Source organism: Scleropages formosus, chromosome 10 (genome assembly GCF_900964775.1).
Source record: "Scleropages formosus chromosome 10, fSclFor1.1, whole genome shotgun sequence".
In the NCBI taxonomy this organism is placed as follows: domain Eukaryota; kingdom Metazoa; phylum Chordata; class Actinopteri; order Osteoglossiformes; family Osteoglossidae; genus Scleropages; species Scleropages formosus.
Window position 1 is genome coordinate 31,547,667 of NC_041815.1, and position 27,930 is coordinate 31,575,596.

Consider the following 27,930-nt stretch of genomic DNA (forward strand, 5'->3'; position numbering starts at 1 on the left):
AATTCATGATGTTTTCCACGCTGAACCCTTGAGTCCAAGAGAGGAGAGTGAGTGAGTGAGTGTGTGTGTGTGTGTGTGTGTGTGTGTGTGTGTGTGTGTGTGTGTGTTTTTATATTCTAGAGCGCAAGCAAAGTCTCCAAGGCTTTTGGTGAGACGCGGAGCCCCCCCGCCGCGGGGCCACGGAGGCACCGCCACCAGGCAGGGAGGAGAGGACAGCGACTCGAGGGCCCGGAGCATCGATCCACCGCTGCCGTCTCTCGTGCTCTTGTGCCTCCTCTTTCATTTGTGTGCGAATATGACAAGGTTTCATGACAACAACCTGCTGTCACAGGATGTGTCACAGGACCCCGCAGTGACCCCGCAGTGACCCCGACCCCCAGCGCCCCGTTTTTCTCCCTGTGCTCGACGCCCTTCCGACTGAGCGCGCCCGAGTGCGGTCATTACCGGCGCGCTCGCGCGCACACACACACACACACACACACACGAACGTTGGCCGAACCCCACGCAGCAGCGAAAGTAAGCGGGTCGCGTGGGAGGAGTGTCCACCCCTATGGCGCGAGGCGGGCACAGAAAGAAAGAGGCTGAACCCGCGGGCTCGCGCACACGCGGCGACAGCGCCGCTCGCTCGCCTTCCGGCTACGCTACGGGATCTCACGCGCGCGCTCCTTCCTTCCTTCCACGCCGTGGCCACCGCCGGGAGCCGCGTTTCTTGGAAAAGCCGCCGCGGCTCCTTCACTCTTTATTATTCCTTCATCTCAGCGTTTCTCCTCTCGAGAGCGCTTTAAACGAGAAGCGCTCCGGCGGTTCCGACACAGACAGAGCCGAGAGCGCGCGCACCTGCCAGGGGTCCACGCGGTGTGCGCGCGCGCCCCGCGTGCCGTGTTTCCAAGCGGGAGAGGAATCGGGCAGCGGCGCGTGGCTATTTTTAAACCCCCTGGGAGGTAAGAGAAGGACATATGAGTCTGTGTGAGAGGGAGAGAGAGAGACGGTTTTTAACTTCTGCTTTATTAGAATAAAGTTATTTAATCATGTTACACACACAACTGAAATCTAAACAGGTTAAAAACAACTACTAGTACATGATTTCCTTCGCTTGGTGACAAAAACTTGAGAGATCATCTTCACATGAAGTAAAATGACATGAAGTTTCTCTCCGACAACATACATTAAGGGGGGGCTATGTTTAGAACAACATTTTTATATACCAGTTTTACACATAGATAGCTTATTAAAGCTTTGGTTCTTCAAGCTGTGCATTTATGGTAGCAACAGTAGAAAAAAAGCCATTTTTATATGAGATGTCAAATCATAAGCTCTCCCTGTCCTTCCAACTGTTAGTCATCTTTTAAGGTGAAATTAAATGACTTCTGGCATGATATTACATTCATAAATATCTACCAAGAAGATATTCCCTAGGGGGGGAAGTGATTTTATAGAATCGCCCTGTGGTGACTGGAGCGTTTTCATAATTTCCTCTCCAACAACCCCATGCGCAAAGTTCACCCATAACGTACATTCAAAAGTCAATGAAAAACAAGAGAGAGAGAGACATTGACCTGTTGGTGGACTGTGTGTGAAGGTGTGGAGCAGCCTGAGCCCTTCCTTCCCTTCTGGACCACGGTTGGACCACGGTTGGACCACGGTTGGACAGGTGGGTTCGGAGCAGAAGAAGAGGTCCAGACGGAGCAGAGGCCCAGAACTCATCCAGTGGTTTCCTGCTCGGTGCGGATCATCTCGGAGCATCTGAGGGGCCGTCGCGGCGCCTGCTGGGAGCGAGCGTTTCGCGTGATCCGCGGTGCCGCGCGCTTCAGTGAGGTGCGCTAAGGGCCGGCGCTGCCGTGTCCACGTTGCCGGGCGCCCCGTTACGTGCAGGGAGCCTCCGGCGCCGCTGGCAGCGCAGTTCGTCCACAGCGTGGCGCAGCGCCGGAGGACTTCGGAAGGAAGGAGAGAGGGTTCCTTGGGACCCCTGTGACCCCCGACCCCCAGCACTTGTTTGTGAAGGTCACCCGTGATTCACCGGGGTGGGCGGGGGTGACGCGGAGCCCGGTTCCGGCTCTCTGCAGCGTCAGGCGTCTGAGAATGCGGCCCGGCGCTGGGCTGCGTTACCGCTCGCTCGGCCGCCTCCCTTTGTCATCGGTCACCGGCTGCGGTACGAACACGGTCAAGTCCGTGCGGCGCAAACATCACGGGCTTCCGGTGTAGTTGCACTTGTAAGAGTAGCAGAACGGCCTTCATCTCCACGGCTTGTTTCCCTGCAGCTGGAGGTGGGGAGCAAACCTGTAGCCTTTGAGTCCAACAGTAGCAGCTCTAACCGTTATGCTACCAGCTGCCCTCTAACCGTAACGCAACCGTAACCCAGGTTATTTCTTTGTTTTCATAGCATGTTTGTCACTCGTCTGTTTTCCAGTGTCTGTAGCAGAGGGAACATAAGCTGGGTTTACTCTTCGAGAGCCGTGTGGGAGCACCTTCGTTCACTGCGCTTCCTCGTGTTTATAGCTCACGACTGGTGCTCCCGAGGGTCGGCCGCTGATCGGTAACCAGAGGAGGGCTGGTGCACGTGTGTATGGGATGGATTCTCGACACAACAGCGAACAGCAGCGAAGCGAAAGCTGGGAAGCAGGAATGTGAGCTGAGCTGTGGAATCCCACGGATGAGAGCGTGACGTTCGAAATACCTGCTCTAGTTACTGCCGTGCCATCGCTCGGTCAGCGTGAGTCCACTGCGCAGAAACCACGGTAACGCTGGAACCCATGCGACCGAGAGGCTGCGAACTAAAGCGGCTCGCCTGTTTGCTGTCGCGTGCCAAGGAGGAGTTTGAACCCTGGACGGCATGAGGCCCGTCACTCAGCCGGCGCAGCAGAGCAAAGTGCTTCCTGACCAAACTGGTATTTTCGAAGGAGCGGTTCTGGTGACGGTCGCTGTACCGCGATCAGCCTAGTTTGCATCTTGCATTTGCGATTGAGCGGGACTCCAACTCGAAGTCACTCATCGCTGTCTGTCCTTTACCGGACCGTCTCCATGGCGACAGTTGACGATGCACCACCAGGGCGTTGATGCTGCCCCCCGTTTGGGTTTTGACCTCCTTTTGGGTGCTGATGTTCATACAGTGTGCAGGTGCTAGAGCTGTTACAGTTGTGGATCAAAAGGTGGTTGGTTCAAATCCCAGTGCAGTCCAGCTAGATATGCAGCACTATCTGTTGCCGGGGGCAACAGGGCAGCTTCCTTAGTGTGAGTCATGAAGGTTTCCCAATGAAGGGAGTGTGGGAATGACGCGCATGCACGCATGCACGCACACACACACACACACACACAAACAAAGGATAACCGGCTGTCATAAATGTTTCCTTTGTTAGCGCAGCACTGTTTCACGTTCCCATCGGTTACCTTATCCTGGTTTTACATTGCTCGATTGGATTCAGTTCGCATCCTCAAGAGGGAATGAACTGATTCCCTTCCGGAACGGAAGCAGTGCAGTCCTTTTGTCCCTCTTCACACCACTGTTAGGTGAGTCATTGTTCTCGCTTACAGTCGGTTCCGTAAGCTGTGTGTGTTTGTGTGTGTGCACGGATCTGTACTTTTTCACCCCCTCTGTTTCACAATCTCTGTGTGCATTATCTCATGTCCCTCTGCTGCCCTGACTTGTCTACACACACACACACACACACACGAAGGTGGGAGGTAAACTGGGCAGCAGGGCCAGCAGATGGCACAGCTGATGGTAGGTGGTGCCATGTGGACACACAGCATGTGGAGGTACAGAGAGAGAAGGACAGCTAGTGGACAGACTTGCGGTCACACACACTGTCAATAGCATGAACCACTTCTACAGCGTGAGTGAGTGCTGGGCGCCCCCTTGTGGAGCCCAGAGGCTGGTTATCCCCCCCGGCCGGGCTCCTCAAGGGATGCTGGCACTCTGCCGAATCACTTCCCGCTCCGCACTCCTCCAGCGTCCAGAGGAAGCAATTGAGTTCCGGCTGCTGTGTGTGTGTGTGTGTGTGTGTGTGTGTGTGTGTGGGGGGCGCTCCTGAAGCACACGAACAGCCCGGAGTGAGTTTTACTTATGGCTTATAGGGCTGCGTAGGGTTACGTTTATTCATTAATTTACATTCAGTCCCATGTATTTCCATGGAGCTCCTGTCACACAGCGACACGGAGCATCACGACACATAATAGCAACACATTAAATTACTACAGTAACTGTCTTTATTGAACCTGTATGGAACCCAACTGGCCACAGAGGAAAGGAACAAAAGCTCCTAACTGCCAGTGGCTGCCCCCCCCCCAGCATTCCAGAGAGGAAAAGACCATTAAGTCAGAGACATCTGGAAGCGTAGTGTTTATGACATTGAGTTCAGTGAAAATTGAATCCTTTTTTTCTGCTGAGTGTAAATATTTTAAATATATCTTTGAAAAGGAACAGCAGGTAGTGTAGTGGTATGAGCTACTGCCTTTGGACCCCAAGGCCCACTGTAGGTTCGATTCCCACCTCCAGCTGTAGTAGCCTTGAGCAAGGTACTTACCCTAAAACTGCTCCAGTAAAATCACCCAGCTGTTTGAATATATTAACAGTGTAAATTGCTTTGGAAAAAAAGCATCAGCTAAATTAATTAATGTAAGTAAACTTAAATAGCAAAATAATAACATATCTATGGTTGCTAGATGCTAATAGACTTATGTCCATTTCAAATAGGCAGGTCTCCTCCACCACGGCATGCAGTCAGCAGCTTCCATCGACATGTAGTGCTGGTATTACTGGCGACCTCCTCAGGTTTCATCGTGGGGAAAGAGTGTTCAACAAGAAAGAAAGGGTTCGCAACTGAAGACATAACAAGGTTAGAGAGTTTCGTACCGAAAAACGACACCACGCACACACATTTTCTGAACCGCTTGTCCCATACGGGGTTGCGGGGAACCGGAGCCTACCCGGCAACACGGCGTAAGGCCGGAGGGGGAGGGGACACACCCAGGATGGGACGCCAGTCCATCGCAAGGCACCCCAAGCGGGACCCGAACCCCAGACCCACTAGAGAGCAGGACCCGGTCCAACCCACTGCGCCACCGCACCCCCCTAATGACACTACAGCAAACAGCAAGCAGCAATCACTACTCATGGATTCATCGGTGAACACACAAGTCTTAAGCCTGGATTTAAAGACTGAGACAGACGGGGCATTCCTGACAATAACGGGCAAACTGTTCCAAAGTTTAGGCGCTTTATGGCTAAAGGCACACACTCCTAGTGGGGTCTTATTGGTCACAGGTACTTTAAGGTACCCCGCATCCAGTGAACAAGGACAATGTTCTGGAACATAAAAATCAACAATATTACTAAGGTAAACCGGAGCAATGCCATTTACTGCATTTTAGGTCAAGAGTAAGATTTTATAATCTATTCTGCTCTAGGGACTGCTGGCAGTGTAGTGGTTAACGCTACTTTCTTTATAGCCCAAGGTTGCAGGTTCGATTCCCACCTCTGGCTGTAGTGCCCTTGAGTAAAGTACTTATTCTAATCCTAAATTGCCCAGTTGTATAAATGGGTAAATAACAGTAAGTACCTTAACAGTGTAAGTCACTTTGGAAAGAAGGGTCAGATAAATGAATAAATGTATTCTAATCTTAACTCGATGCCAGTGGAGCAATTTGTGTGTGTGTGTGTGTGTGTGTTTGTTACGTAGTCGTATTTCCTAGGTCTTGTGACAGAATTCTGTCCTAGCTGTAACCTGGATACTCTGGTACCGTAATTAATGTGGTAATCAATAAGGCTGCGCAGGGTTATGTTTATTAATTGACAGGGCTGTGGAGTGTTTCCAAGCAGCTTCAGCGTGACGTGCTATAAATGTTACAAATCAAAGTAAAGTACAAGGGCTCGCCAAGCAGTTTAGAGATGTTAAGAGACGCGTTGGTGTGCCTCCGGAGGCTCCTTTTTAAAGTACAGTGCAGTTCCCACCCAAGGTAATGTGTTCCAGAAAACCCTTTTCGTAACTCGGACACAATTACTATTCGTTTCAGTGGTAAAACTTTGCGTGTTGCTACAAAACCCATCAAAAAGGACACTATACTGGATGTGTGTGTACCCGCGCATTCAGCTCTTTAGCACCTATCACGTGCCACCACTGAACACACGCTCACACGCTGACAACCGTGCAGCTGCCACACGCTCGCTGCGTCTCGAGGCCTTTCGGGCAACCCTCGTACCCTCGCCCTGCCCTTTACGGACGACGGCCGGCACTGCGGAGAGCGGGGTTTCCCTCCGGTCTCCTCTTACCTGCGGCGTTTGTTTGTGCCGCAGATGGCGCCCCCTGCCGACGGCCCAGGAAACAACGCCAGCACCGGGCCGCTCCCGTCCTGCACCTACCAGGAGGACTTCAAGCGGTACCTGCTGCCGGCCGTCTACAGCCTGGTGTTTGCGCTCGGCCTTCCGCTCAACGCCGCCGTGATCCTGCGCATGTGGAGATCGCGCCGCCCGCTCACGCGCAGCGCCATCTACATGCTGAACCTGGCGCTCGCCGACCTGCTCTACGTGAGCTCGCTGCCCCTGCTCATCTACAACTACGGCCGCGGCGACTACTGGCCCTTCGGCGAGCTCGCCTGCAAGCTGGTGCGCTTCCAGTTCTACAGCAACCTGCACGGCAGCATCCTCTTCCTCACGTGCATCAGTTTCCAGCGCTACCTGGGCATCTGCTACCCGCTGGCCACCTGGCACAAGGCGGGCGGGCGCCGCTCCGCCTGGACGGTGTGCGGCGCCGTGTGGGCCGTGGTGCTGCTGCTGTGCGCCCCCACCTTCGAGTTCGCGGCGACCGGCGTGCAGCGCAACCGCAGCGTGTGCTACGAGCTGAGCGAGCCGCAGCGCTCGGCCCACTACTTCCCGTACGGCATGGCGCTCACGTGCCTGGGCTTCGCGCTGCCCTTCCTGGCCCTCGTGGCGTGCTACTGCAGCATGGCGCGCATCCTGTGCCGGGCTGGGGCGGCCCCGGGGCCCGCCGGCGCTCAGCGCCGGAAGGACAAGGCGGTGCGCATGATCGCCATCGTGGTGGCCGTCTTCGCCGTCAGCTTCCTGCCCTTCCATCTGAGCAAGACGGCGTACCTGTTGGTGCGCACGCTGAGGGGGGTGCCGTGCCCTGTGCGCAACCTCTACGCCGTCGTCTACAAGAGCACGCGGCCCTTCGCCAGCATGAACAGCGTCCTCGACCCCATCCTCTTCTATTTCACCCAGCCGCGCTTCCGCCGGAGCACCATGACGCTGCTGCAGCGCATCACCACCAGCCGCGACAGGAGCGCTCACCGCTGACGCCGCTCCGCCTGCGCGACCGCGAGGGCCGGGATCAAACGGCAGGTTCCCGGCCCCGGGGGTCCGACCCTTCGGCACAGGGAACGCCCCCACCCAGGACGCTGCAATTGGTCCCGTTCCAGTGTGCAGGAGAGCCGCGGAAGGAGCGCTGAGAACTTGTCCGTTGAAACGCGTTTGCGAATAATCGCAATATTCATTAGAGCACGGTACGTGAGTGTACTGGTGCGCGTGCCGTGTTACAGTGTGCACCGCTCTACGGAGGAGCGTCCTGGTGGAGAGGACCGTGCTTCGTCCCGGTTCACCCTGGGGTCAGGTTCGGTCCAAGCGGTCAGACAGATGCGAAGGAGAAGCCGTGACGCTTCATTGCGCGATGAGGGGCAGCAGGTGCCGCGGTCCTTACTGCCGAGTCCTTCCGATCAAAGGAAAGGACCGCGTTGGACTGCGCCCCTGCTGCCGTACCCTCGATCGAGGTATTTAGCCTGTCCTGATACAGTAAAAATTACCCTGCTGTACAAAGGGGTAAATCGGTGTAAGATAGCAGAGCCAGATAAATGATTTGAGGGACATAGTGAAAGTTCAGTCATCCTCTGGACAGAGAGAACACAGAGTGTCTGTGAACATGGGGACGCATCACTGAGCCCAACGAGGCCTCCGTCTACGTGTGTTTCCCTCCCCTTTACACGGGAGGGAACCACGTGCACAATGGACAGATGTAAAGGCGATAAGGAGAGAGGCATGCTGGGAAACGTAGTCCACCTCTGTCACCTGCAAGCCCCACACTGCGGTTAGGATTAGGACGCCACCACGTGGCTGAGGGTGGGCAAGTGTGAGTTCTGCTTCCTCACCGCCAAAGCCCTGTGCACTGATCACTGGAAATGATGACCTGAAGAAATAGCGCTGCTCTATTTCTGCAGTTTCAAGGTGTGTAATGAATCACATGCAAAAGGTCACGGATAATATTTTTGCCTTCGTAAAATAAAAAAATAACTGCGTATCAGGGAAAGAGAGAGAGTGTGTGTGCGTGCGTGTGTATTCTGAAGGGTGTGTCTTGCTAAAACTGGCCAAAAGCTACTAGTGTAGTGGTTAGAGCTGCTGCCTTTGGGCCCAAAGAACGCAGGTTTGCCTCCCACCTCTGACTCTGGTAGCCTTGAGCAAAGTACATACCCTAAATTACTACGATAAAAATGACCCAGCTGTATAAATTGGTATATACTTGTAGGTGGACTAACATTGTAAGTTGCTTTGGAGAAAAGCATCAGCTAAATGAATCCATGTAAATGTGTGTGAAATAAAGTGCATATTATTCTGTATATATTGTGGATGTTTATTTGGTACTTTTGTTCATGCTTTGACCCGTGTCGGCATACGATAAGTGTATGAACTGGTTCCAGTCACAGCAAATATAACATTTCATATTAATTTTGTAGTGGTGTGTCTTTAAATGGTAATTATTTACTTTGCCATCATTACTTTTCTGATCCTACATTTGTCTGTGTGTTGGATGTTTGCTTGTCCACAACTTTACTGAGGCCTGTTTGCCACTCGAGACCTTTATGATACATTATACTGTTGTTATTGTTCCTTTCATTGTCCCCGAATATAAGAGCAATATGGGAATTAGGGGACGACGTACAGGAGCTCGGCTGAATCGGAGCGCCGGAGAACAGAAACGTTTGCGGAAAACACCAGGCTGCCCTGTGCCGTTGAGGCAGAGGTTAGGACTGTTACCTTCCTTCCCGTCTGGGGTTGTGGGTTCACATCCTGCAGTGGTAACCGTGATCGACATACTTACCCTAAATTACTCCAGTTACACCCTACTGCGTACACGAGCACAATGTTTCGGGGCTTCAGTGTTGCCCTTGCGGAGAGGTCCCATCACCGCGAAGCTTTTCTTCTTCTTCTTCCTCCTCCTCCTCCTCTTCGCTGCCATGCTTTTCGTGCGTCTGCTCTACGGAAGCAAAACCTTGGGTCTTTTGTAAGTTTGGCCATAGCACGCAAACTCCACAAGGTGCCTGGAGCAGCGGGTGGGAATAAAAGATGCACTGAGTGCGTGTCATCAACACGGGGCCTTCTGAAGGTACTGGGTTCAAATCCCACTCCCGCTGTCAAACCCCTGAACTCACACACACACGTTGTCTGAAACCACTTGTCCCATAGGGGGTCGCGGGGAGCCGGAGCCTTACCCGACACCATAGGGCGTAAGGCGGGAGAGGGAGGGGACACACCCAGGATGCGACGCCAGTTCGTCGCAAGGCACCCCAAGCGGGACTCGAACCCCGGACCCACCGCGCCCCCACCCCTGAACTGAGGGTAAAAATGAGTGGGCTGTACGAAGGGGTAGAGATGAGTGTAAAGCGCTTCGGACACGGGGCGCTGACAAATAAAAGTAAACGCTGTGCGCTGTGCGGGCCGCCAGGGGGCGCGATCGACCCGCCGCGGCTCCGCTCGGGGTGGGGGGTTGGTGGGGGGAACAAAGGGCTGTTTAACATCTCTGAGTTGGAGGGAAGAAAAAAAAAAAAAAAAACAGAGAGAGACACAAAAGTGGCCCATTTCCCCTAAAGAAGGAGCGGAGCGCACGAGCAGCGCGCTGTCCCAACTGCGCGCGCATGGGCGCACGCACGCGCACACACTCGAATCGATGTCAAGGCTTGAAAACTTAAAAAAAAAAGTAAGTGAGCCCCTCTGAGACCCCCGAAGCGCGCGCTCCCGGGAGGAGGACCGTCCGTGCGCCGCCCACCGCTGGAAGCCCCCCGTGCGCGCGCCGAGGCACAAAGTCGCGCAGAAGCGATGAGCGCGAGAGCGGACGCTCGCGCGGACGAGAGATGATGCGCCGGACATGGGGCTCCTCCTGCCTGTAGAGCTTCGCCGACGGGAACCGCGCAACTCGGACGCGCTTCTTCCGCGCTCCTTTCCCGATGGAGTAGCGCGCTATGGCGGGAAGGCAGGCGCGAGACGAGGCGCTCGTGTCCAGGAGCGTCTCTTTCAAGCAGCTCGCGAGCTGGAGCGCCAATAGGAGCGCGCCTGGGCGCGAGGACGTGGAGCCCGTAGCCCTTCCCCCCCCGACCGCGGAGAGCGCGCGCAGCTCGGACAGGAAAGTTTCCAAGATTTCTGCGGCGGCGGCGGCGACGACGGCGGTGGGGAGCGGGGAGCCGGAGAGGAGTTCTCTCACACACTCGTCACACTCGTCACACTCGCCCTCCGTGCGACAGCTCTCGCAGAAGTTCAGCCGCACGGCGGGACGCTCCTGCTCCTCCGGGGTCTCCGGGGTCTCCGCTGCCAGGTGCGAGGGGCTGCGCGCGCTCAGGGCGCGCCGCGAGGCAGACGCCGCACGCGCTCCGGACACGTCCGCGGATGCCGCTGAGGGAACGAGCGGGTCGGAGCCCGAGGCGCGTCCGCGGCGGCTGACGGAGCCGCGCGCCGCAGCGAGGAGGGACCGGGAGGAGTGCGCGGGCGCGGGCGTGGGCGCGCCGCCGCCGCGTCGCTCTGCGCCGGCGGCTCCCGGGGACGCCGCCTCCGCCTCCGCTTCTGGCGCCCTCGGCAACTGGCCCAGCGTCCCCAGGATCCGGCAGCTGTTCGGCGACGCCGCCGCTCTCCCGAAGGCCCCGCGCGACCCGGACTCCGACTTTGGCACCGAGAGACAGGGGGACGAAGCCTCTCGAACCCCTGACCCGCACGCTGAAAAGTTACGCGGGGACCCGAAAGGGACCCTCCTACCGCGGGGCAACGGCGTGGAGCCGCCTGGCGGAGGGCCCCCTCTCTCCTGCGGTCGCCGCCAGCAGCAGGCTTGGGATAGTTTACATTCCTCACGTAGCTTCCGCCGAGCGGCAGCCGGAGACGAGGACGCGGAGGAGCGTGCCGGGGTTCGCAGGGCGCCCGTCTCCTTCCAGCGCGAGGCCAATGGCTCGTGGGCCGAGTCCCCAGGGCGCTCGTCGGGCAGCGAGGAGGACGGCCCCGAGCCACTAGCCACTGCCAGGGACGGCGGGAGCCGCCGCCGCTCCCTCAGGAGGAGGAGGAAGAGCGGCGTCGCAGCGGCCGGAGCCCGACACCATGCCCTGTCCGATGACAGCGACGGCGTGCCCGTGATGGAGTGCCTCCGATCCTCCGGCAGCAGGTACGACAGATGCGCCGCCAGGCCCGGCGAGGCCGGGCGGGACGGCCCCCGCGGGCCCTACGGAGGGGTGACCGAAGGCGGCGGTGCCGCCGCCGCTCCTCCGATGACGGTGGTGTCCCGGGTGTCGAAGGTCAACATCCCCTCGTTCGTCTCCAGCCCGTGCGACTCGAGGAGCAGCAGCCGGTACTCGAGCACAGAGACGCTGAAAGAGGACGAGCAGCTCCCCCGTGGGGGGCGCGCCACCACAACCGCAGCCGCCACCTCCTCCTGCATAAAGAGCAAGACGTTCCATGGCAACTTCACCATGTACCGCACTCCCAGCTTCGGCCACGGGGACAACTTCCCCCGTGCGCAGGTTCGGGTGCGAGCCAGGCCGACGTCGTGCGCGGCCACCGCCGGGGGGGCCCCCCCTCACAGAGGGGCATCGCACTGGTCCCTCGGCACTGATAAGGACAAACACGGGATGTCCGTGTCGAACCCCGACATCACCTCAGAGACCCTCAGCCTGATCAGCTTCCTGAAGACAGACCTGTCCGAGCTTAAGGTTGGAAAGAAAGGCAGGCCGGGGGCCGACCGCGGCGAGGACGGGGGCGCTTCCGCCTCTAGTTGCTCGGGCATGTCCGGCGCTTCCTCCCTGTACAGGATGGGATCCCGTGGCCACAGTTCCTGGCAACAGCGCCCCTCCCTCAAGGACCTGACAGCCACGCTCCGGCGCGCCAACTCCTTCACTTACTCCGACCAGCCCCCGGAGCAGCGACGCGTGGCCGGCGGCGCCACCAAGAGGAGCAGTTCGGAGCAGCGTCTGGACACCGCGGGCGACATTGAGGCCGCGCTGTCGGACAGGGAGGTGCAGAGCGATGACTGCCAGCGGAGCGACACCTTCGAGGAGCAGATGCCCACCCCCCTGCGGGAGCGCTACATACAGGAGGCGCAGCAGGTGATCCAGGACATCTGCGAGATGGGTGCGCGGGGCGACGACGACGAGGACGACGAGGGACGACGTCTCGGAAAGAAAGTAGACGACGAGCAGCAGTGGGCGGAGCTGGGGCCGCGGGAGAAGAGCGGCGCAGGAGCGGCGCAGGAGCACCTGAGGACTCCCTGCTCGGGGGGGTCCCACGAAAGCGAGAGGGCTTTGCGGAAGGGGCGTTCCGATGAAAACGTGTTTTGTGACAAGTCGCAGGACGAACTGTCTGGACACGAGTCCAGTTTGACGGACGAAGGAATAGTGACCGAACCGGAGAGTGCCAGAGATGCCGTGGGCCAGACGCTGAGCGCGTGGAAACAGTCGGGTCTCTTTGAGGAAGAGCGCTCGGAGCTGAGGCCAGAAAACGAGCCGTCGCCTCCCGTCGCGTCGCAGTGTGCGCGGGCTGAGTGCGAGAGCGTGGTGGTCGGGGCCGAGACCGTTCGCGCCAAAAGCATGAGTCCCGGACTTCTGGAGGCGCCGTCGACCCCCGGCGCCATCCGGCGCAGGAGGAAGTTCTCCTCGGCCGGAAACGGCAGCTCCGATTCCAGCAACGGTAGCAATGGTGAGTCGAGCGGAGAGGCGTACCGCTCCCTCAGCGACCCCATGCCTCACCGGCGCCGCTCGCTCACCGAAGACTGCAACACCTTCTCCGTGGACAGCAACCTGCTGGGCGCGCTCAACGCCAAGGCAGCTGCGGCAGAGGCGTCGGCAGGAGAGTTCTCGGAGTGCACGGGCAGTGCGGCCAGCGACCTGTCTGAGAGCAGCGAGGGCCCGCGGGACTATAGCAGCCTCCTGCAGAGCATCGTGCGCGAGCCCGGCGCCATGGGCAAGCTGAGCGACGACAAGGCCGCCGGCAAGGCTGTCAAGAAGAAGTCCTTCAGCGACCCCAGCCGGCGTGGCGAGCCCGCGGCCACCGACGGCTCCGGATTCGCGGGCCCCAGGGAGCCCATCAGCGAGCTGGAGCAGGTCATCCCGCCGTCCAGTAGCGAGCCCGTGTTGTCGGAGCAGAGGGGAGGGCCGGGCGAGCTGGACGAGGAGCAGCCGGGGCCCGATGGGAAGCCCGGGGTCCGGTCGGTGCGGACGCCGCCCTCGAACCCGGAGTGCGACGACAGGAAGTCGCCCTCTTTCCCCTTTGACCCCGAGCTCGCCAAGGTCCTTTCTCCTCACACGGCGCGCCGCAGCTACAGGAAGCGCAACGGTCGGGCAGCGGTGCCGCAGCCGGCGAGCGACCCGGAGCGGCCGGTGCCGCCACACCCGCTGAAACCCAGAGCCAAGCACGTACGGCACGCCAGCGAGCCCGTCACCTTTGTGCCCATCGTGCCTCCCGAAGCGCCTCTGTCTGCAATTCAAGATGTGGAGGTCAGCGTCCCGACGCCCTCCCGGCCCAGGCCGAACCGGGGGGACCCGGCTCCCTCCTTGGAAGACGTGACCAAACAATACATCCTGGCACTGAACACCGCAGACACCGGTCCGGGCCTGGAAGGGGGCGCTGGATCTACGCCTGCCACCCCGACGACCGGTGAGCCCAAGCTGCCCAGGAAAGCAAGCGAAGACCCGGCTCCGGGGCCACAGAAGGCCAAAGTGGTGAGCTTCTGTGTGTGTGTGTGTGTGTGTGTGTGTGAGAGAGAGAGAAAACGCGACTGGGAGCGTTTGTGTGTTCGGAAGTTTCTTCTCCTCTCTCCAGCGTGGCCCTCTGGGCTCCGATGGGTTAAAGGAGAAAGAGCCCTTAATGCGTGTTTGGGTTTTCTTTTTTTAAACTCTAGAAGCTGACTGGATTTACTCTGGTATTTACCGGAAGTCTCCCAGTAAAAACACAAAGATGTAGTGCGGCGAAGGATGCGAACGACAAGCGAGGAACCGCATGAGGAGCGATGCTCTAAGAATGTGCACATGAGCAGCAGTGTGCGTTCGCTCTTTTCCGCTCGTTACCCACTAGGTTTCGTTTCGTGCGAAGTCAGAGGCCGAAACGCACGCACCGTGCGACCGTGCACGGGTCATGCGGTCATCCGTTCGACGCTCCGCCCTCCCCTGCTCTGGGAACGCCGTACGCGGTCGTACAGGTGGCTGCTCCGTTCCCTGTTCGTCGGACTCCTGGCGCCGGCGCTCAGGCCGCACTTCCTGCTCTCCGCGTCGGTGTTTCCGTGGAGTTCGGCGGAGCCCGACTCGAACCCGGGATCGACAGGGAAGAGAGAGCGAGCCGAGAGCGAGTCCGACGGCCTGTGCCGGGGGGGCTCGACCCCAAGAGGCGTCCCGCGGGAGCGCGTTAGCGACAGCGGGGAGAGCGGAGGCCTTCGGCCGGAGGGGGGCCCGGGGCTGGCGTTCGGCACTGGGTTCGAAAGGCAGCCGAGCACTTCCTGTCTTTAAAGAGCAACAGAGTATGTAGCTAGTCAGTCACGCTTTGTGTCATTCGCTGAAATGCGCACACACGCACAGACACACACGCTCGCCGACGCGCACAGACACACACGCTCGCCGACGCACGGGCGCTCGCTGCGATTGTTGTGATGGGAGTGAAGCTCTTTTCCGACATGGTGCAGCTGTTGCGTTTCCCACTTGAGCGCAGCTCGGTCCCGCGCCGACACCCTGATGGTTCGCAGGCTCCCTTTTTACGGCAGGGCAGCCAAGGCGCTAACCCAGCCGACAACATTTGTGCGTGCGTGTGTGTGTGTGTGTTTTCCTGAAAGGCTCTTGTTTGTGAAATTGGGAACACTGTTACCGAGGGGTTAAATAACACACACCCTGGGAAATGTACTACATGTGCACCTTGTTTATGAAGCCCTGGGGTGGGGTTGGGGGGGGCTCCCTCCCTCCCTCCCTCCTGCCGCCACGAGCGGAGACGGCGGTCCTGGTTCTCCCTCCTGAGCCATGGAATCGCACAGTTATTAACGTGAACCTTCCAGAAGCTGGAGCGAAGGGTACGAACCCAGGTTTGTACCACGTCACTACTGTGAATAATGGGGGCCTTGAGAAAAACACAGTTACGTGTGGCAGTGTGTGTGTGTGTGTGTGAGAGACACTCGATCAGTGACTAATGACACCCCCCCCCCCCCCAGTCCATAAGCATCACACACTCTTTAACTTTTAGCAATAGAAAAATTGCTCCTTATGTGGAGTGTGCAGCTCCTCCTACGCCGTGCTGCTAACGTAGGGGCGGCCGGTAGCGTAGTGGTTAGCGCCGCTGCCTTAGGACCCGAAGGTTATGCGTTCGAATCCCGTCTCTGGCTGCGGTCCCCTTGAGTAAGGTACTTGCCCTGACTTGCTCCAGTAAAAATGACGCAGCTGCATAAATGGGCAAATAACTGTAAGTAGCGTAACGGTGTAAGTGGTGGTGAAGAGCAGCTAAGTGAGTAAATGTAATACTTTTAATTTGAAATGTTTTATTAACTTTGAGTGCCATTAAAAACAAAGAAAATAACTGACAGGGAAATATTGCTCTTGGGAGCTCCTGCCGACTGCTGACCGTTTCGCGACACATTGCTCTGCATTATTGATTGTGTGTGTGTGTGTGTGTGTGTGTGTGTGTGTGTGTGTGTGTGTGCGTGCGTGCGTGCGTGCGTGCGTGCACGACTGCTGAATACCATGCAGTGAAGTTGAGCGCAGGTGGTTCCGCACTCCTACCTTTTACTCTTATACCTCTGTTTCCCTGGAGGGTAAAAGTGGGTTTTATGCTTACTCTCTGCTGCGCGCGCGCACATACACACACACACACACACACACACACACACACACGCGCGCACATATATTTCTGGCAGCGGATAAGTGAAGGAAATGCCATTAAAAACAACGTGGAAGTGGTTTGTGTTTTCATTTCCTCGATTGCCGCTGCACGAGGAGCCAGTCACCGTGTTCCGCACCGCGTTTCGCAGCTTCTTAACTTGCCTCCACACTCTCCGTATGTGCGTTGCTAAGCGGTGGTCCTCTGGCTGCCTGGAAGCGCTCGTGGCCACGGCGCTTATGACACACCGACACTGTGCACGCCGTCCCGAGAGGAAGTGGGCGTGTAGCAACAGGAAGTTGTTGTGGTTACTATGCGTTTGATAAAATCCAGCGTCCCGTCCGCCTGCTCTTCGGCAAATGCGGAACGAGTGCGGTGCGGTGTCGTGCGCCAACAGTGCAGTATGGTCCGGTGTGGTGCAGCGTGGTGCAGTACGGTGTGGTGCATTGCGGTGCGATGTGGTGCGGTGCGGTGCGGCGCGGCACAGTGTAGTGTGGTCCGGTGTGGTGTAGTCTGGTATAGTGTGGTACAGTGCGGTGTGGTGTGGCACAGTGCAGTATGGTCCGGTGTGGTGCGGTATGGTATGGTGTGGTATGGTGCAGTGTGGTGCGGCACAGTGCAGTATGGTCCGGTGTGATGCGTCGTGGTGTGGTGCGGTACAGTGTAGTATGGTCCAGTGTGGTACAGCACGGTACGGTGTGGTGCATTGCGGTGCAGTGCGGTGTGGTGCGGCATAGTGCAGCATGGTCCGGTGTGGTGCAGTGTGGTGTGGCACGGTGTGGTGCGGTACGGTGCGGTTCCGTACCGTAGCGGCCAAGTGCTGACACCTCTCTCGGCAGACACCGTTGACGGCATCCACAGCCATGCGTTTGTGTGGACGTAAACACGGTAAAACGTAAACATGGTTTTTCGCAGAGTGACAAAGCGCAGCGGTGCTCCATGAACAAGAGACGAGCTGTTGGCCAAAGCGGCTCGTACCCCCGTTCGCACACGGGAGGGAAGGCTGTGCGCGCGTGAGCGAGGCCGTGACCTGAGCCTGGGGTTAGGGAAGAGGTCAAAGGTCAAGCTGCTCCGCACTCCATCCTTTTGCTCGTGTTCTCGAGAAGGGTTCGCGCCGTCTCCCCTCACCCTCTTTGAATGCCGCGACGGTGTCCGGAAGCTTCTCGGAGAGTTCGGTACGTGGCGCGAAGCGGGGCGCGTGGCGGTGACGGCAGGGGAAGGAGCTTTGTTTCGACGGCTCCCGGAACCCGCCGCTCCTCTCTTTGTAGATCGGAGGTCTGAGCAGTAACGCGTGCGGCAGGCTGACGTCGCATCCCCGGGAACGGCAGGCTACCTCGCGCTCCGTGGGTGACCCCGGGTTCTCGCTCCTGCCGCAAGGCCTCGTTCTGTTCGGGGGGCCTGCGGAACGAACCCTCGACGCACACGGTAAACGTTGGCCTGCCGAATGAACGGGTAAATAACGGTACGTGGCGAACGCTGTAATTTGCTCCGTAGGAAGACGTCGGGCAAAGTAATAAATAACGCCGGTAGTAATGGTGAGAGGCTTCGGTGGCGCAGCAGAGGTGTCGGAGGGGACGACCGGATGTTTGCGAGCGGTACGGAATTGGGCCGCGACGGTGGTCCGAGCAGCAAAAACGCAGTCGTTCATGACCATAAGCGGCATGTGGAGCAAACCCACGAATACATGTACGTTCATTCATTTGGCGGACGCTTTCCGCCAAAGCAGCATAACATCTCGGGTCCGTGTGTGTGTGTGTGTGTGCGCGTCCCTCGCCGACTCGGAGGTCCTTCTCCTCTCCTTTGCTCCCGCTCGCTGTGGTCAGGTTTTCCAGCAGACTTTACTTTTTCCCGGGGTCGAGCGGGACGCCGTTCTGCTCTGTGCTCCTGCACCCCCTCCCCCCACAGCGCCCGTCAGAGACGCCTCCTCATGGGAGGCATAGCAGCATAGCAGCGAGGTGAAGTCATCTCCTTGAGGCTCTCAGCCCAGAGATCAGGTACGAGCACAGGGCTGACGGCGGTGACGGCAAGCATGCGGCCGGGGGGGGGGGTTTGGGTTGCGCTCGCAGTTGTTTTCACTTTAATGAGCTGCAGGAATGTGGCCGCCACCCCTCGTCCCCCGTCCTGCGCCCCTCCTTACATAATGGTGTTGAACTCTCCTGGGGGAACAAAGGGTCCTCAGCTCTGTGATGTCCTCTAATGGTCCTGTCTTCACCCCCGTGTCCCCCCCCCCCCCCCCCCGCACTGTGGACCTGGACACCTTAGATGCTGGACCGTGGGACCAGATCCTTCTGCTCCTTAGTGTGTGCTTTCATGCTTTTTCGTTCCAGGAGAGAGTTCTGGCTCCGTGTGTGTGTGTGTGTGTCTGAGAAAGAGAGAGAGGAGACGCTGGCCCTCGGTGTCGAGCTCGAGGACAGCTCTACAGAGACTCTTGCAGTAACACAGATCTGAATTCGCTATGATGTCATGAAAAGTGAAGTTCTTTTCTCGTCACGTCACTCCTGTTTGTTTTTCTCTCTCTCTCGCTCTCTGAGACACGGCGGGCCCTAATCGAACCCGGTCCAGACGTAACGAATCCCTGCCTGCTGCCATAGAGCTCCTTGTGCTTTCCGCTTCTTTCTTCTTCCTGTTTTTTCCGGTCCCATCCCTCCGCCAGCATATTCTTCCTTAAGCGGCATTGGAATGCACGCCGCTCGCCGTCCACGAAAGGGCCCGGGATCGAGGGCGAATTACGCCGGAAGCTCTGCTCGCAAAGGCAAACGGACACGTCGCCGCGTTCCTTCCTCTCAGCTCTGTGACGATGGAGGAGAGCGAAATCCGCTGTGCGTTTCCCGCTTTGGGATACACGCCGTACATCATCGGTACCGTGTCCAGCTTCGCAAACGGGAGGCATTTAAATTGCATAAAAAAAAAAGTCATTTGCTTCACTTACTTCCTTTCTTCAGCTGCTTGCAGAGATTTCTGTTTGTGGAGCAGGCTACTTTTTGCTCCGTCAGCTCGAGGGGGAAGCACCTTAATCGCGGCGCTCCCGCAGAAGCCGGGACCGATCGCAGGGCGACGACCGCAGCCTCGTTATTTTGACCTTTTCCAGTTCCGACCTTCTGTTTGCCCGGGGAAATTTCATTGTGACCAGCGGGGTAGGATCGCGGCCAAAGCGTCTTCTTGTTGCCGACAGTACGGTAACGTTCACCTCGGTGACCTGCACCTGCTTTGCAGAAAAGCGAAGCACCTGTTGTCCACGACGCTCACGGCGCCGCCGCTTAAAAGTCTCTTGCATCGCACCTTTTTCTTCTTACTTGCACTCTGGTCATCGTGTCACGCGGGCCTTCGAACCGCGGCGCCGGGCTGCGCGTTGTGCTCGAGGAAGCCGCGCGGGGGGGCTCAAAGGCGTCGCCGTCGCCGTCGTCGAAAGGAAACGACGACGACTTTCGCCGGAACAACAGGTCAGCGTTAACGGATTCCCCGGTTTGGGTGGGAGCGTCGGTCAGCGTGGCCTGTGACGCGAAGGTCTCGGTGGGGGCGGCCCGTGACGTGGCGCGGGCGAAATGTTGGTGTTACCTGGAGAAGGCAGGGGTTCGATCAAGGTGCCCTTTGCGGGGTTTCTCGACAAACCGAAGACAGGCGGCGCCCCCGTTTCTCTCTCCTGCACCGTGCGCTCTGTTGACGGACGGACGGACGGCCGTTTTGTAAGAGGAGCCGCGTGGGCGCGCAGCCATGTGACACCGACTCCCATTCTCTCTGTAAACCTGCTTCTCTGGAACTTCCCCTTAATTCCTCTCGCTGTTCTTGGTCGGTTACCGTGGAAACTGCCGTAAGGGCACCAGCAAACGACGTTTCTAACGATCAAATCTGATGCCGTTTGTAGAAATTTCGCTGACTTTCATCCTGAAACGACTAAAAACGCGTTCCCGTTCGTATATTTAATCGGGGTTATGCACCACGTTAAAGTGCAGCCAAAGTGTGGAAGTAATATTAGTACCAAAACTAGAACTCATAGCTGTCGTTTAGCGAGGGGGAACGAAAGGGGTGTCTCGCGTCCCGTGCGTCACAAGATGGGACGGGACGGGAGGAGATTCTTGGGAAGTGGCCCCGGTCCCCCAGCATGAGAACGGGGCCGCCGGGTGACACGCAAGTCCTCGTTTCCCATGGTAGCCCTGGCGGTGCCCCAGCGTGGGCCGTTCCGCACGCGAGCTGGGCGAGGGAGGGGCTTCCGCACACATGGCCGGCCCCTTTTTCCAAACCCCGCCCCCTGCCCCGCCCCCTGTCCCACCCTACTGTCCTCACTGCAGCAACGGAGAGACTTGGGAGCTGGGGGAGCATGGAGGAGTTGTGGAGTGTTGTGCAGTGCGTGTGTGTGTGCGTGCGTGCGTGTGGCGGGATGTCCTCATTGCCACTGGCCGAGGAAAAAAGAAGCAGTACATCTTCGTGGAAATGTAATATAAGTCACATGTAAACGTATTCATGTACCCTATCCCGACCCAAGGCTTTCTGTGACTGCCAGACCCCACCGCCCCGCTCTGCCGGAAGACCCCCAACAGTGCGTAAGGACCGTTTCCTGTGTGTGGTCAGCCTGTGCCGATGATCACGTGATCACACGGGGGTGCTGGGTTGCGGCAGAAAAGGTCCCCCGTTTTTGTCCGCTCTCCACTTTCCCCTCACAGCACACCAGGCCCTCTGGGATGTTGGCATCGGCAAACCTCGTGGCTTCTTTACCCTAGTTTACTGACGTGTTCTTCCTCCGCCAGCCGATCGCCGGCGCAGCCGTCGCACAAGAAACCGCCCCGCCAAATTACAGGGCGGCGGCGTCCTGTCCTCGTCTCAGAGAGCGTCAGCAAGACGGTGCTTTGTGCAGTTCCTCGAGGAAGGACATACTCTGTGTGTGTGTGTGTGTGTGTGTGTGTCCGTGTGCGTCCATACGCGACGCTGCTTCTCTGCCATCCTCATGCCCCGTTTCTTCTGAAACGACCCCTCGCTCTCCCTATAGCTCCTGCTCCGCTCGGTCCACTCTGTCAACGACTCTTGGTTCACTTCCTGTTGAGGCACTCGGCCTTTCGGCGCACCAGGAAGCACCGAAGAAGAAGCGCAGAACCGCGAAGCCCGTGCGCTGGTGGACCGAACCGGTGCCGTCGTCATGTCCCCCTCCCCCCCGCGCTTCGCTCGCACACAATGTGCCCTGTGTGGCGGCCTCGGGGCCTCGGGCACGGATCGGAGCGCGGCCTGGAGGCCGTGGGTGGACTTGAGCAGGCTCTTTGTGGAGAGGGTCCCGCTGGGGCTGCGGCGCGCCCTTGCTCAGTGTCGGTGCCGTTTCTCTGCGGTGCGATGGCCTGGACTCGTCGGAGGCCCTTCTGCCGAACAGAGCCGCGAGAGGACGGCCAGCACGCCAAACCCAGGACGGGTTCCTCCTCGGTGGGTTCTGCTCTGACCTGTGTGTGTGTGAGTGAGTGTGTGTCACTGTGCCGCTTTTGGCGTCCTTCAGCTATGTTTACACCAGCGTGCTGCTGGTAACTTCAGCGCGTTGTTCCCACTCTGTGCCGGTGCCTTTGGATGAATGGTATGGCCCTAACTGACCCTCTGGCTCTACCCGTTGTGCCGTTTTGTCTTGCCGGCCGCTTTCGGCGATGCGTTGCGGCTCGGCTCGGCTCGGCTCGGACCCGCGCTCACGCGCTCCCCTCCTCCGCACCCCGGCGCCACCGGCGGTCCCCTTCTCCACTTGTTCGCTTCACTTCGGCGGAGTTCCTCCGCCTTCCGCACACCCCCCCCCTTTTGCTTGCGCTGCTTATTACCGATGATGACCTGCTCTGGCTCCTGCCGGATGGGAAAAGGAGCTCGGCTCTCCGCGGAGGAGCTGGGAAATGGCCCCGAGCCACTTGGACCTGCGCTGTTTCCGTTTCGCCCTCCCTCCCTCAGGGGAGTCGCGGTTCTTCGCTCTGACTTGTGACTTCTCTCCTTCCCCCACCCGCACGCCCCCGTCTCGCTCTCTTCGAGTCTCTTCCCTCTTCCTGTTCTTCCTCAAGTCCCTTCAAACAGGAGCAGCTGCAATAACAGAGGATGTTGCGGGTTGTGTCTCTCCCTCTTGTGCCGCCCCCCGCCCCCCACCACTCGGAGCCACACTCTATATTTAGAGGCCCAGATTTTATCACTTTGGTGCTCTCTACACGCCCAGTGACTTGGTGTCTGTGGCCCCGCTGTAGCGGAACCCATAATTATGCGAAGACCGACCGGGCGGGCGGGCGGGGAGGGGCGACGCTGCACACCGGACCCGTCCGCGGGGTCGCCGCACGTCCGCCGAGTCCGGCCGTCGCACCATGGGAACGTTTGCGAGTCGCTTGCTTTGTGCTACTTTGGGGTCAAGGAGTCGGGTGACGTCAGCGGTGTCGTGTTCCGCGAAATATGAGCGCCGCGAGGAGGTGGGAAAGCAGCGAGGCCCCCGGTGTTCCTCCCCGGTCCGGGACCGTAAACGTCCATCGGCTGTACCGTGTCGATGGGGCGGGCGGAGCCCGGCAGCAGAGCGCTCACGGGTGGCGCAGCTCCTCTCGAGGTGATGACAACGTTTACCAGAGAGAGCAAACATTTTTTCAAAGGCATTGACCATTAACTGGAGGAGAAGAACAGCGTTTCCAGTTTCCAAGAAGAGCGCGCAGGTTCCACGCTCGGAGATCAGGCTGTAGGACTCGTCGACCGTGCTGTCCGAAACGGTTTTTTCTAAAGTGCATTTTAGTGCTTGCTGTTCTTGTGGAAAGCGCAGGCACGCACACACGCGCACGCACACACGCGCACACACCACGCCATAGCTGCGGCCAGACAGCTGTTGCTCGCGGACCCTTCTTCCAGGTCACCGCACTCATCCGTAAGGACAGCTGGTACCATAGTGCTTGGAGCCGCTGCCTTCGGACCCAGAGGTTTCAGGTTTGAATCCCATCGCCAGGTGTAGTACCCTCGAGTGAGGTACTTACCCCGAATTACTCCAGCCAAATGACCCAGCTGTAAAAATGGGTAAATAACTGTAAGTAGCTTAACGGTGTAAGTCGCTGTGAAGGAAAGTGTCACATAAATGAATAAATGTAACGGTAGATCCTGTCCATTAATCGCACGATATTTTTACCCCCTGAATTCCTGCTCGTCCTGAAGCCGACACGTGTTCCTCATTTTGCCTCCGCCGCCGCCTTTCCATAAAAGACAAAGTTGCAGTTGGCGGTGGGACCAAGCGGCTGCAGCACGCGGAAGGGCCGCGCGGGGGACACGGAGCGGGTGGGGGTGTCGGCACGGCACGGCACGGTACAGGTGCGCTGAATGAGCAACGCGGCACAGGAAGCGTAACGCCACGTCGCTCCAGTCGCTGGCAGCGGCGCCACCTTTGACCTTTGCCGGACAGAGTTTGCTTCATTAACAAGGATGTGGGGGGTGCAAAGCCTCCTTTTGTTTGATTAGTGGATTAAATACGGCTGGGGGGGGGTGCAGTTTGACTTTTTGGCCCCCTGCTGAGAAGGCACCGCTTCGCCGGTTAATAAATGATGCCTCGTGGGGGGGGTAACGCTGCCGAGGCGAGACCCGCGTGGCGCTCCCTAACCCCGAGGGCGTTGTCACCGGGCGCAGGTTGGTGCGCCGCGCCGCCGTCGCTTCCGCATTTATTTTTCTCGGTGCACCTCCGCCCCCCGTCCCCGTGTGCCAGGGATACCTGGATGTTTCCCAGCCAAAAGCGGCACAGGGATCGCGAACGAGACGCCCAAGCGTAAAGCGGCACGAGGCGGGAGCCTGCTGCTGCTGCTGCTGCTGCTGCTGCTGCTGCGTGCCGTCCGTGCCGGGCAGCACCGTTTGCGCTCCTCCACCCGCTCGCCGCCACGGGAGGCGCTCTGGGGTTCCTCTCACAGGCAGCAGCTGCCGCTCGGGTGCTTCCATATAAAGATACGGGCTGTGGTCTCCTCCTATTTATTCCTCGGTTACCATGGTGAACGATGGTTAAGGAATTTTGGAGGGAACGGCGCAGTTTAGGAGCGGCTGCGAGTTGCTATAAATAGGCGGCTGCGTGGTACGACCATGGGAATTGCGCTCGGTCCGAGAAAACAAGCCCGTGCTCCCGAGAGCCTGTGAGAACGTCTCCTCGCAAGGCCTCGAATCCCGCCTCCTTCTCTCTTCCCTGCGGCTCGCTTGGCTTCTCCTCTTCAGAGTTCCCATCCGTCCCGCGTTCTTGACGGTGGCGCCGAAAGCGTGTCGTGGAGACACGTCCCACCCAGTCATTGCAGGGAAATGACCGAAAAGCGGCTCCGCCTGCCACGGCCGAGCGACGGCTCATTTCGTACTCGTGCCTCCTAATTGGGGCGAGTCCCACACGAGGGACGAGCCTCCGAGAGCCGCGTGGCTTCGGACTCTCGCAGGGACACTGTCCACGCTGTCCGTCACTTTCCCCCAGCGCTGCGTTTTAGGACAGGACTTTGGCTCGTCCCCTGATTGACTCGCAGTCTGCGTGTGTGGTGTCAGTGCGCTGCAGCGCCGTGTCCAAGGCCTGCTTTCCCCTTTCCCGGTTCGCTGCGGTTCCGGTCGCTTTGCAACGCGGGCCGCCGCTCGGCCTGGCGCGCGTCCACCGCGCGCTGGGGGGGCTGAGGGGCCCGAGGCCGTGATGTAATTGCTGGGAGCGCGGAGCCTGAGGCCCGAAGACCCTTCCATATTTGGTGAAGGAGCGCGGCGGCGCGTCTCGGTGCGGTCCTCGGCAGACTCTCGGCCCTTTGCCCGTCGCGGTCCAGGTGAGGAGGGTCTGCGCGGTCGAAGGACGCGGTCTGACGCTTTCCACGGGGGGCAGGCAGGCAGAGATGGAGGGAGACCCCGACGGTGGCCGCGAGAGCAGCGGGGCCTCGAACCCGGACGAGCCTCGCAAATCTCTCGCGGTTGGAGGAAAGAGGCTTCTGGGCACGAGCGACGGCTCTCTCTCGCTCTGCCGCAAGTAGATGGTGTTCGGATTTAATGAGATGTTTTCGAGGGACGGGTGCGAGAACTCCAAGGACGGCTCTGCCTGGAGAAAGAAGCTGCGCGCGCCTCGCTCTCCATCTGAAACACTCCATTAGTGCGGACTTCTCCGAAAGAGCAGCTCGCGCCCAGAGGCCTTGGCTCTGCACCTTCGGCACCACGTCTTAAATGAGACGCTGTGATGGCCCTTATTTTTAGCTGCCCTTTCCGTAGCGAGTGCGTGTTCTGCGAACCGCTCGCAAGGGAACTGCGCGAGCGTTCGAGGGCAGGGAGTGTACGCCAGCGCCGTAACGGCCCGTGGACCCTTGCCGGTGAGCCGAATCGGGGCGACGTGGCCCGAGGCGGCGCCGTTGATGTTGGACCCGGAGCCGAACGTCCCTAGTGCGAGACGTGTCCGCACGCGTTGACAGCGCTCTGCTCTGGCTGGCGTACGACCCGCGCTCCGGGAGCCCCATTTCTCATTGGCCGGTTCCAGCCGCCCGACTCGCGGCCGAGCTCCCGAACTGCCCGAGAGCAGAACGTCCGCGTCTCGCAGGGAGGGGACGGACGGTGAGGTGATGGGACGAGAAAGTCGTTCCAGCGCAAGGCCTCAATAAGCGTGGCGCTCGCACGGCACGCCGTCACAGGGGTCATCTGGAGGTGCTTTGCGTCCCAGAGGAATCCGGTCTCTCCAAAGAGCAAAGAGGAGCAGCGGTTCTGTACCGCCGGTGGACTTTGGTGAGTGGAGCTGGTGGTGACATTTCCATTTTCCTTTTTCACACTTCTCCCCAAAGACATGTTCAGTGCTCATCATCAACACACAAGCAGCTTTGGACATAGCTGGTCTCTGTGACACCACCACGATGTCGGGTCACATCCCACATCCCTCCAGTAGCTCCTATAGGAGTGACATTCAAATAGCAAATACATAGATAATCACAGCACGTGATGTTGGATTCATTGATGGAGCTGTCAGAAGATCAGGAGAGAAGTGGCTCTCAAAGAGATGGGTTCGAGACCCTTTTTCAAAGTGGGAAGGATTTAGCAGCTCTGAGGGACACTCTGATGCGGTGGGGGAGCACGGCGCTCCTCTTGGGCTCTCGGGACTGATTGTACCTCACAGCCACACACTGTGTGTAAAAATTGACAACCTGCCCCTCACATTTACAGCTCCACAACGTGAGGTGAGGAACGCTGGCCTGGTTTACTCACGTCTGCCTGTGCTGGATGTTCGGTTGCCTTGGAAAGCCACCTAATTGGGATTTAAAGAGTGGCACGAGTCTTCTGGAACCTTCTGGCACCACCGATCGGTCAGGGCTCTCTGACCCGGTCCTCCCCCGGAAGCAGAGACAGCGTGATCCCCGTCTCCGTGACGCTGCGTCTTCTCTCACCTAAAGACAATGGTTCCAACAGCAGACCTAAGTTAAATAAATAAATAAACAAGTAAATAAATAAAAACAAAAACACTTTGCAAAGCCTCTCGCTGCAAGTGCCCCTTCTGCTCTGCAATCACTTGACAAGCCAGAGCTGCCCCTATAATGTGGTAAAGGACCATGGGACAGGGCAGCAGGCACACTCAGCCCCGACAGGGTTAGTATTAGTAATAGAAGGCAAATAGAAGTAAATCAGAGTACAGGAATACCTCTGCGAGCCAGGAGTTTCCCGGCTCGGCCGTGAGCGGAGGGTGTGTTTGTGGACTACGCTCCTGCTAGCGAGTTGAAACGGAATAAGTGGGAGAAATAAAGAAAAAAAGGAAAAAAAAAACCCTCGGCGTACGGGTGTGCCGGCACCGCGCTTCGCCACCAGCGGCATCGGCGGCCCGGCGGAGCCGCGCCGTCGAGAGGCCCGTCGGCAGGCCGGCGCGCTTCCCGCGCCCTCGGCGGTCCCCGTGACCTTCCGCCCCTCTGGATGGAGCTGCTCTTGATGACAACAGGACATGGGCGACATCAAGGGGGAGGTGTGCTCTGAGGGGGGCCGCAAAGAAAGGGCAGCTCTTTGTACCGGGGACCTTTTGGGCAGAAAAACGCTCCTCCAAATGTCACCGAGGCAAAGGCTGCGTTGTCGCATCGCCGGTCCCGCCCGTCGTCCGCAAACGGTGCCTGCGCCGCGCTCGTCTGGAGCCCGCTGCCGCACGTCAGTTCTGGTTCGGGCGCGACGGTTACGCTCGGTAGCGCCCGGTCCGGCACGGCCTTGGCCGACCGCTTCGGGTCCGGAAGCAAAGGTGGAGAAAGGGTGGTGCGGAGCGCGGTGGACCGAGGCCTTTTCTGGATGGGAATGGGGCGGACGGTCCGAGACGGGAGGTCCTCGTGCTCCTCGTACTCTTCGCGGATTGCCGGCCGCTTTCGTGTCAGCGGCGCGCTAGCGGGGCGTCGCTCCTCGGTGGGGAGCCGGGGTCCTAAACCCGGAACGCGTCCGCGCGCAGAGCGGCAGCCGCCGGGAGCGTGTCCGCGGCCGTCTCGGCGCTCGTGTGCGGGGCTCACGTGTCCAGTAGCCAGTTCGCCGAACGGCGGTGGCAGCGGCGAGGGACGCGCGCTCATACACACCGCTCTGTGCATGGGCTGCGATTTGCTCCTAGCCTCATGATGGGCTTCGATGTGCTCACCGCCACCCGCGGTGCTCGTGGGAAACGGCTCGGTCCTCTCGTCACAGGCCTGCCGTGCTCTGCTGGTCCATCGGCGTGGAACCAGAGCCCTTTGTACCCTCCCCTGGCGCAACGAGGAGTCCTCTGTGGTGAAACGACACTGTCCAGAAACTCTGTGTGTGTGTGTGTGTGTGTGTGTGTGTGTGTACGAGAGGACCCGGCCCAAAGGCCCCCCCTGCATCAGGAGCAAGGGCACATGAATATTCCTGCTGTTCCTTACATAAACTCTTGTTTGTTTCAATAATTAAATTCTCGGCGCGCTCTGGACGGCGCCGCA

The 27,930-nt window shown here is 58.8% G+C and overlaps 2 protein-coding genes across 5 annotated transcripts in view; both read left to right on the forward strand.

The window, feature by feature from the left end:
- Positions 1 to 249: 249 nt before the first annotated feature.
- Positions 250 to 8,488, forward strand: p2ry6 (pyrimidinergic receptor P2Y6). Of its 4 annotated transcripts, XM_029255801.1 has the most exons (4): positions 250 to 941; positions 1,580 to 1,651; positions 4,691 to 4,832; positions 6,290 to 8,488. In XM_029255801.1, the coding sequence occupies exon 4, from the start codon at positions 6,290 to 6,292 to the stop codon at positions 7,286 to 7,288; it is 999 nt and encodes a 332-aa protein (XP_029111634.1). In that variant the 5' UTR covers positions 250 to 941; positions 1,580 to 1,651; positions 4,691 to 4,832; the 3' UTR covers positions 7,289 to 8,488. The 4 variants fall into 4 exon arrangements, with proteins under 4 accessions (XP_029111634.1, XP_029111633.1, XP_029111636.1 ...); XM_029255800.1 differs by lacking the exon at positions 1,580 to 1,651; XM_029255803.1 differs by lacking the exons at positions 1,580 to 1,651; positions 4,691 to 4,832.
- Positions 8,489 to 9,581: 1,093 nt separating this feature from the next.
- The window catches only part of arhgef17 (Rho guanine nucleotide exchange factor (GEF) 17), a 34,727-nt gene continuing 16,378 nt past the window's right edge, over positions 9,582 to 27,930 (forward strand). Inside the window, exon 1 of the mRNA XM_029255856.1 lies at positions 9,582 to 13,947. Within this exon, the coding sequence (XP_029111689.1) occupies positions 10,219 to 13,947 (3,729 nt within the window). The 5' untranslated portion in view covers positions 9,582 to 10,218. The remainder of the gene's footprint in view (positions 13,948 to 27,930) is intronic.

Coding starts and splice junctions, on each gene's coding strand:
- p2ry6 (XM_029255801.1), top strand. CDS start 6,290: ATGGCGCCCCCTGCCGACGGCCCAGGAAACAACGCCAGCACCGGGCCG.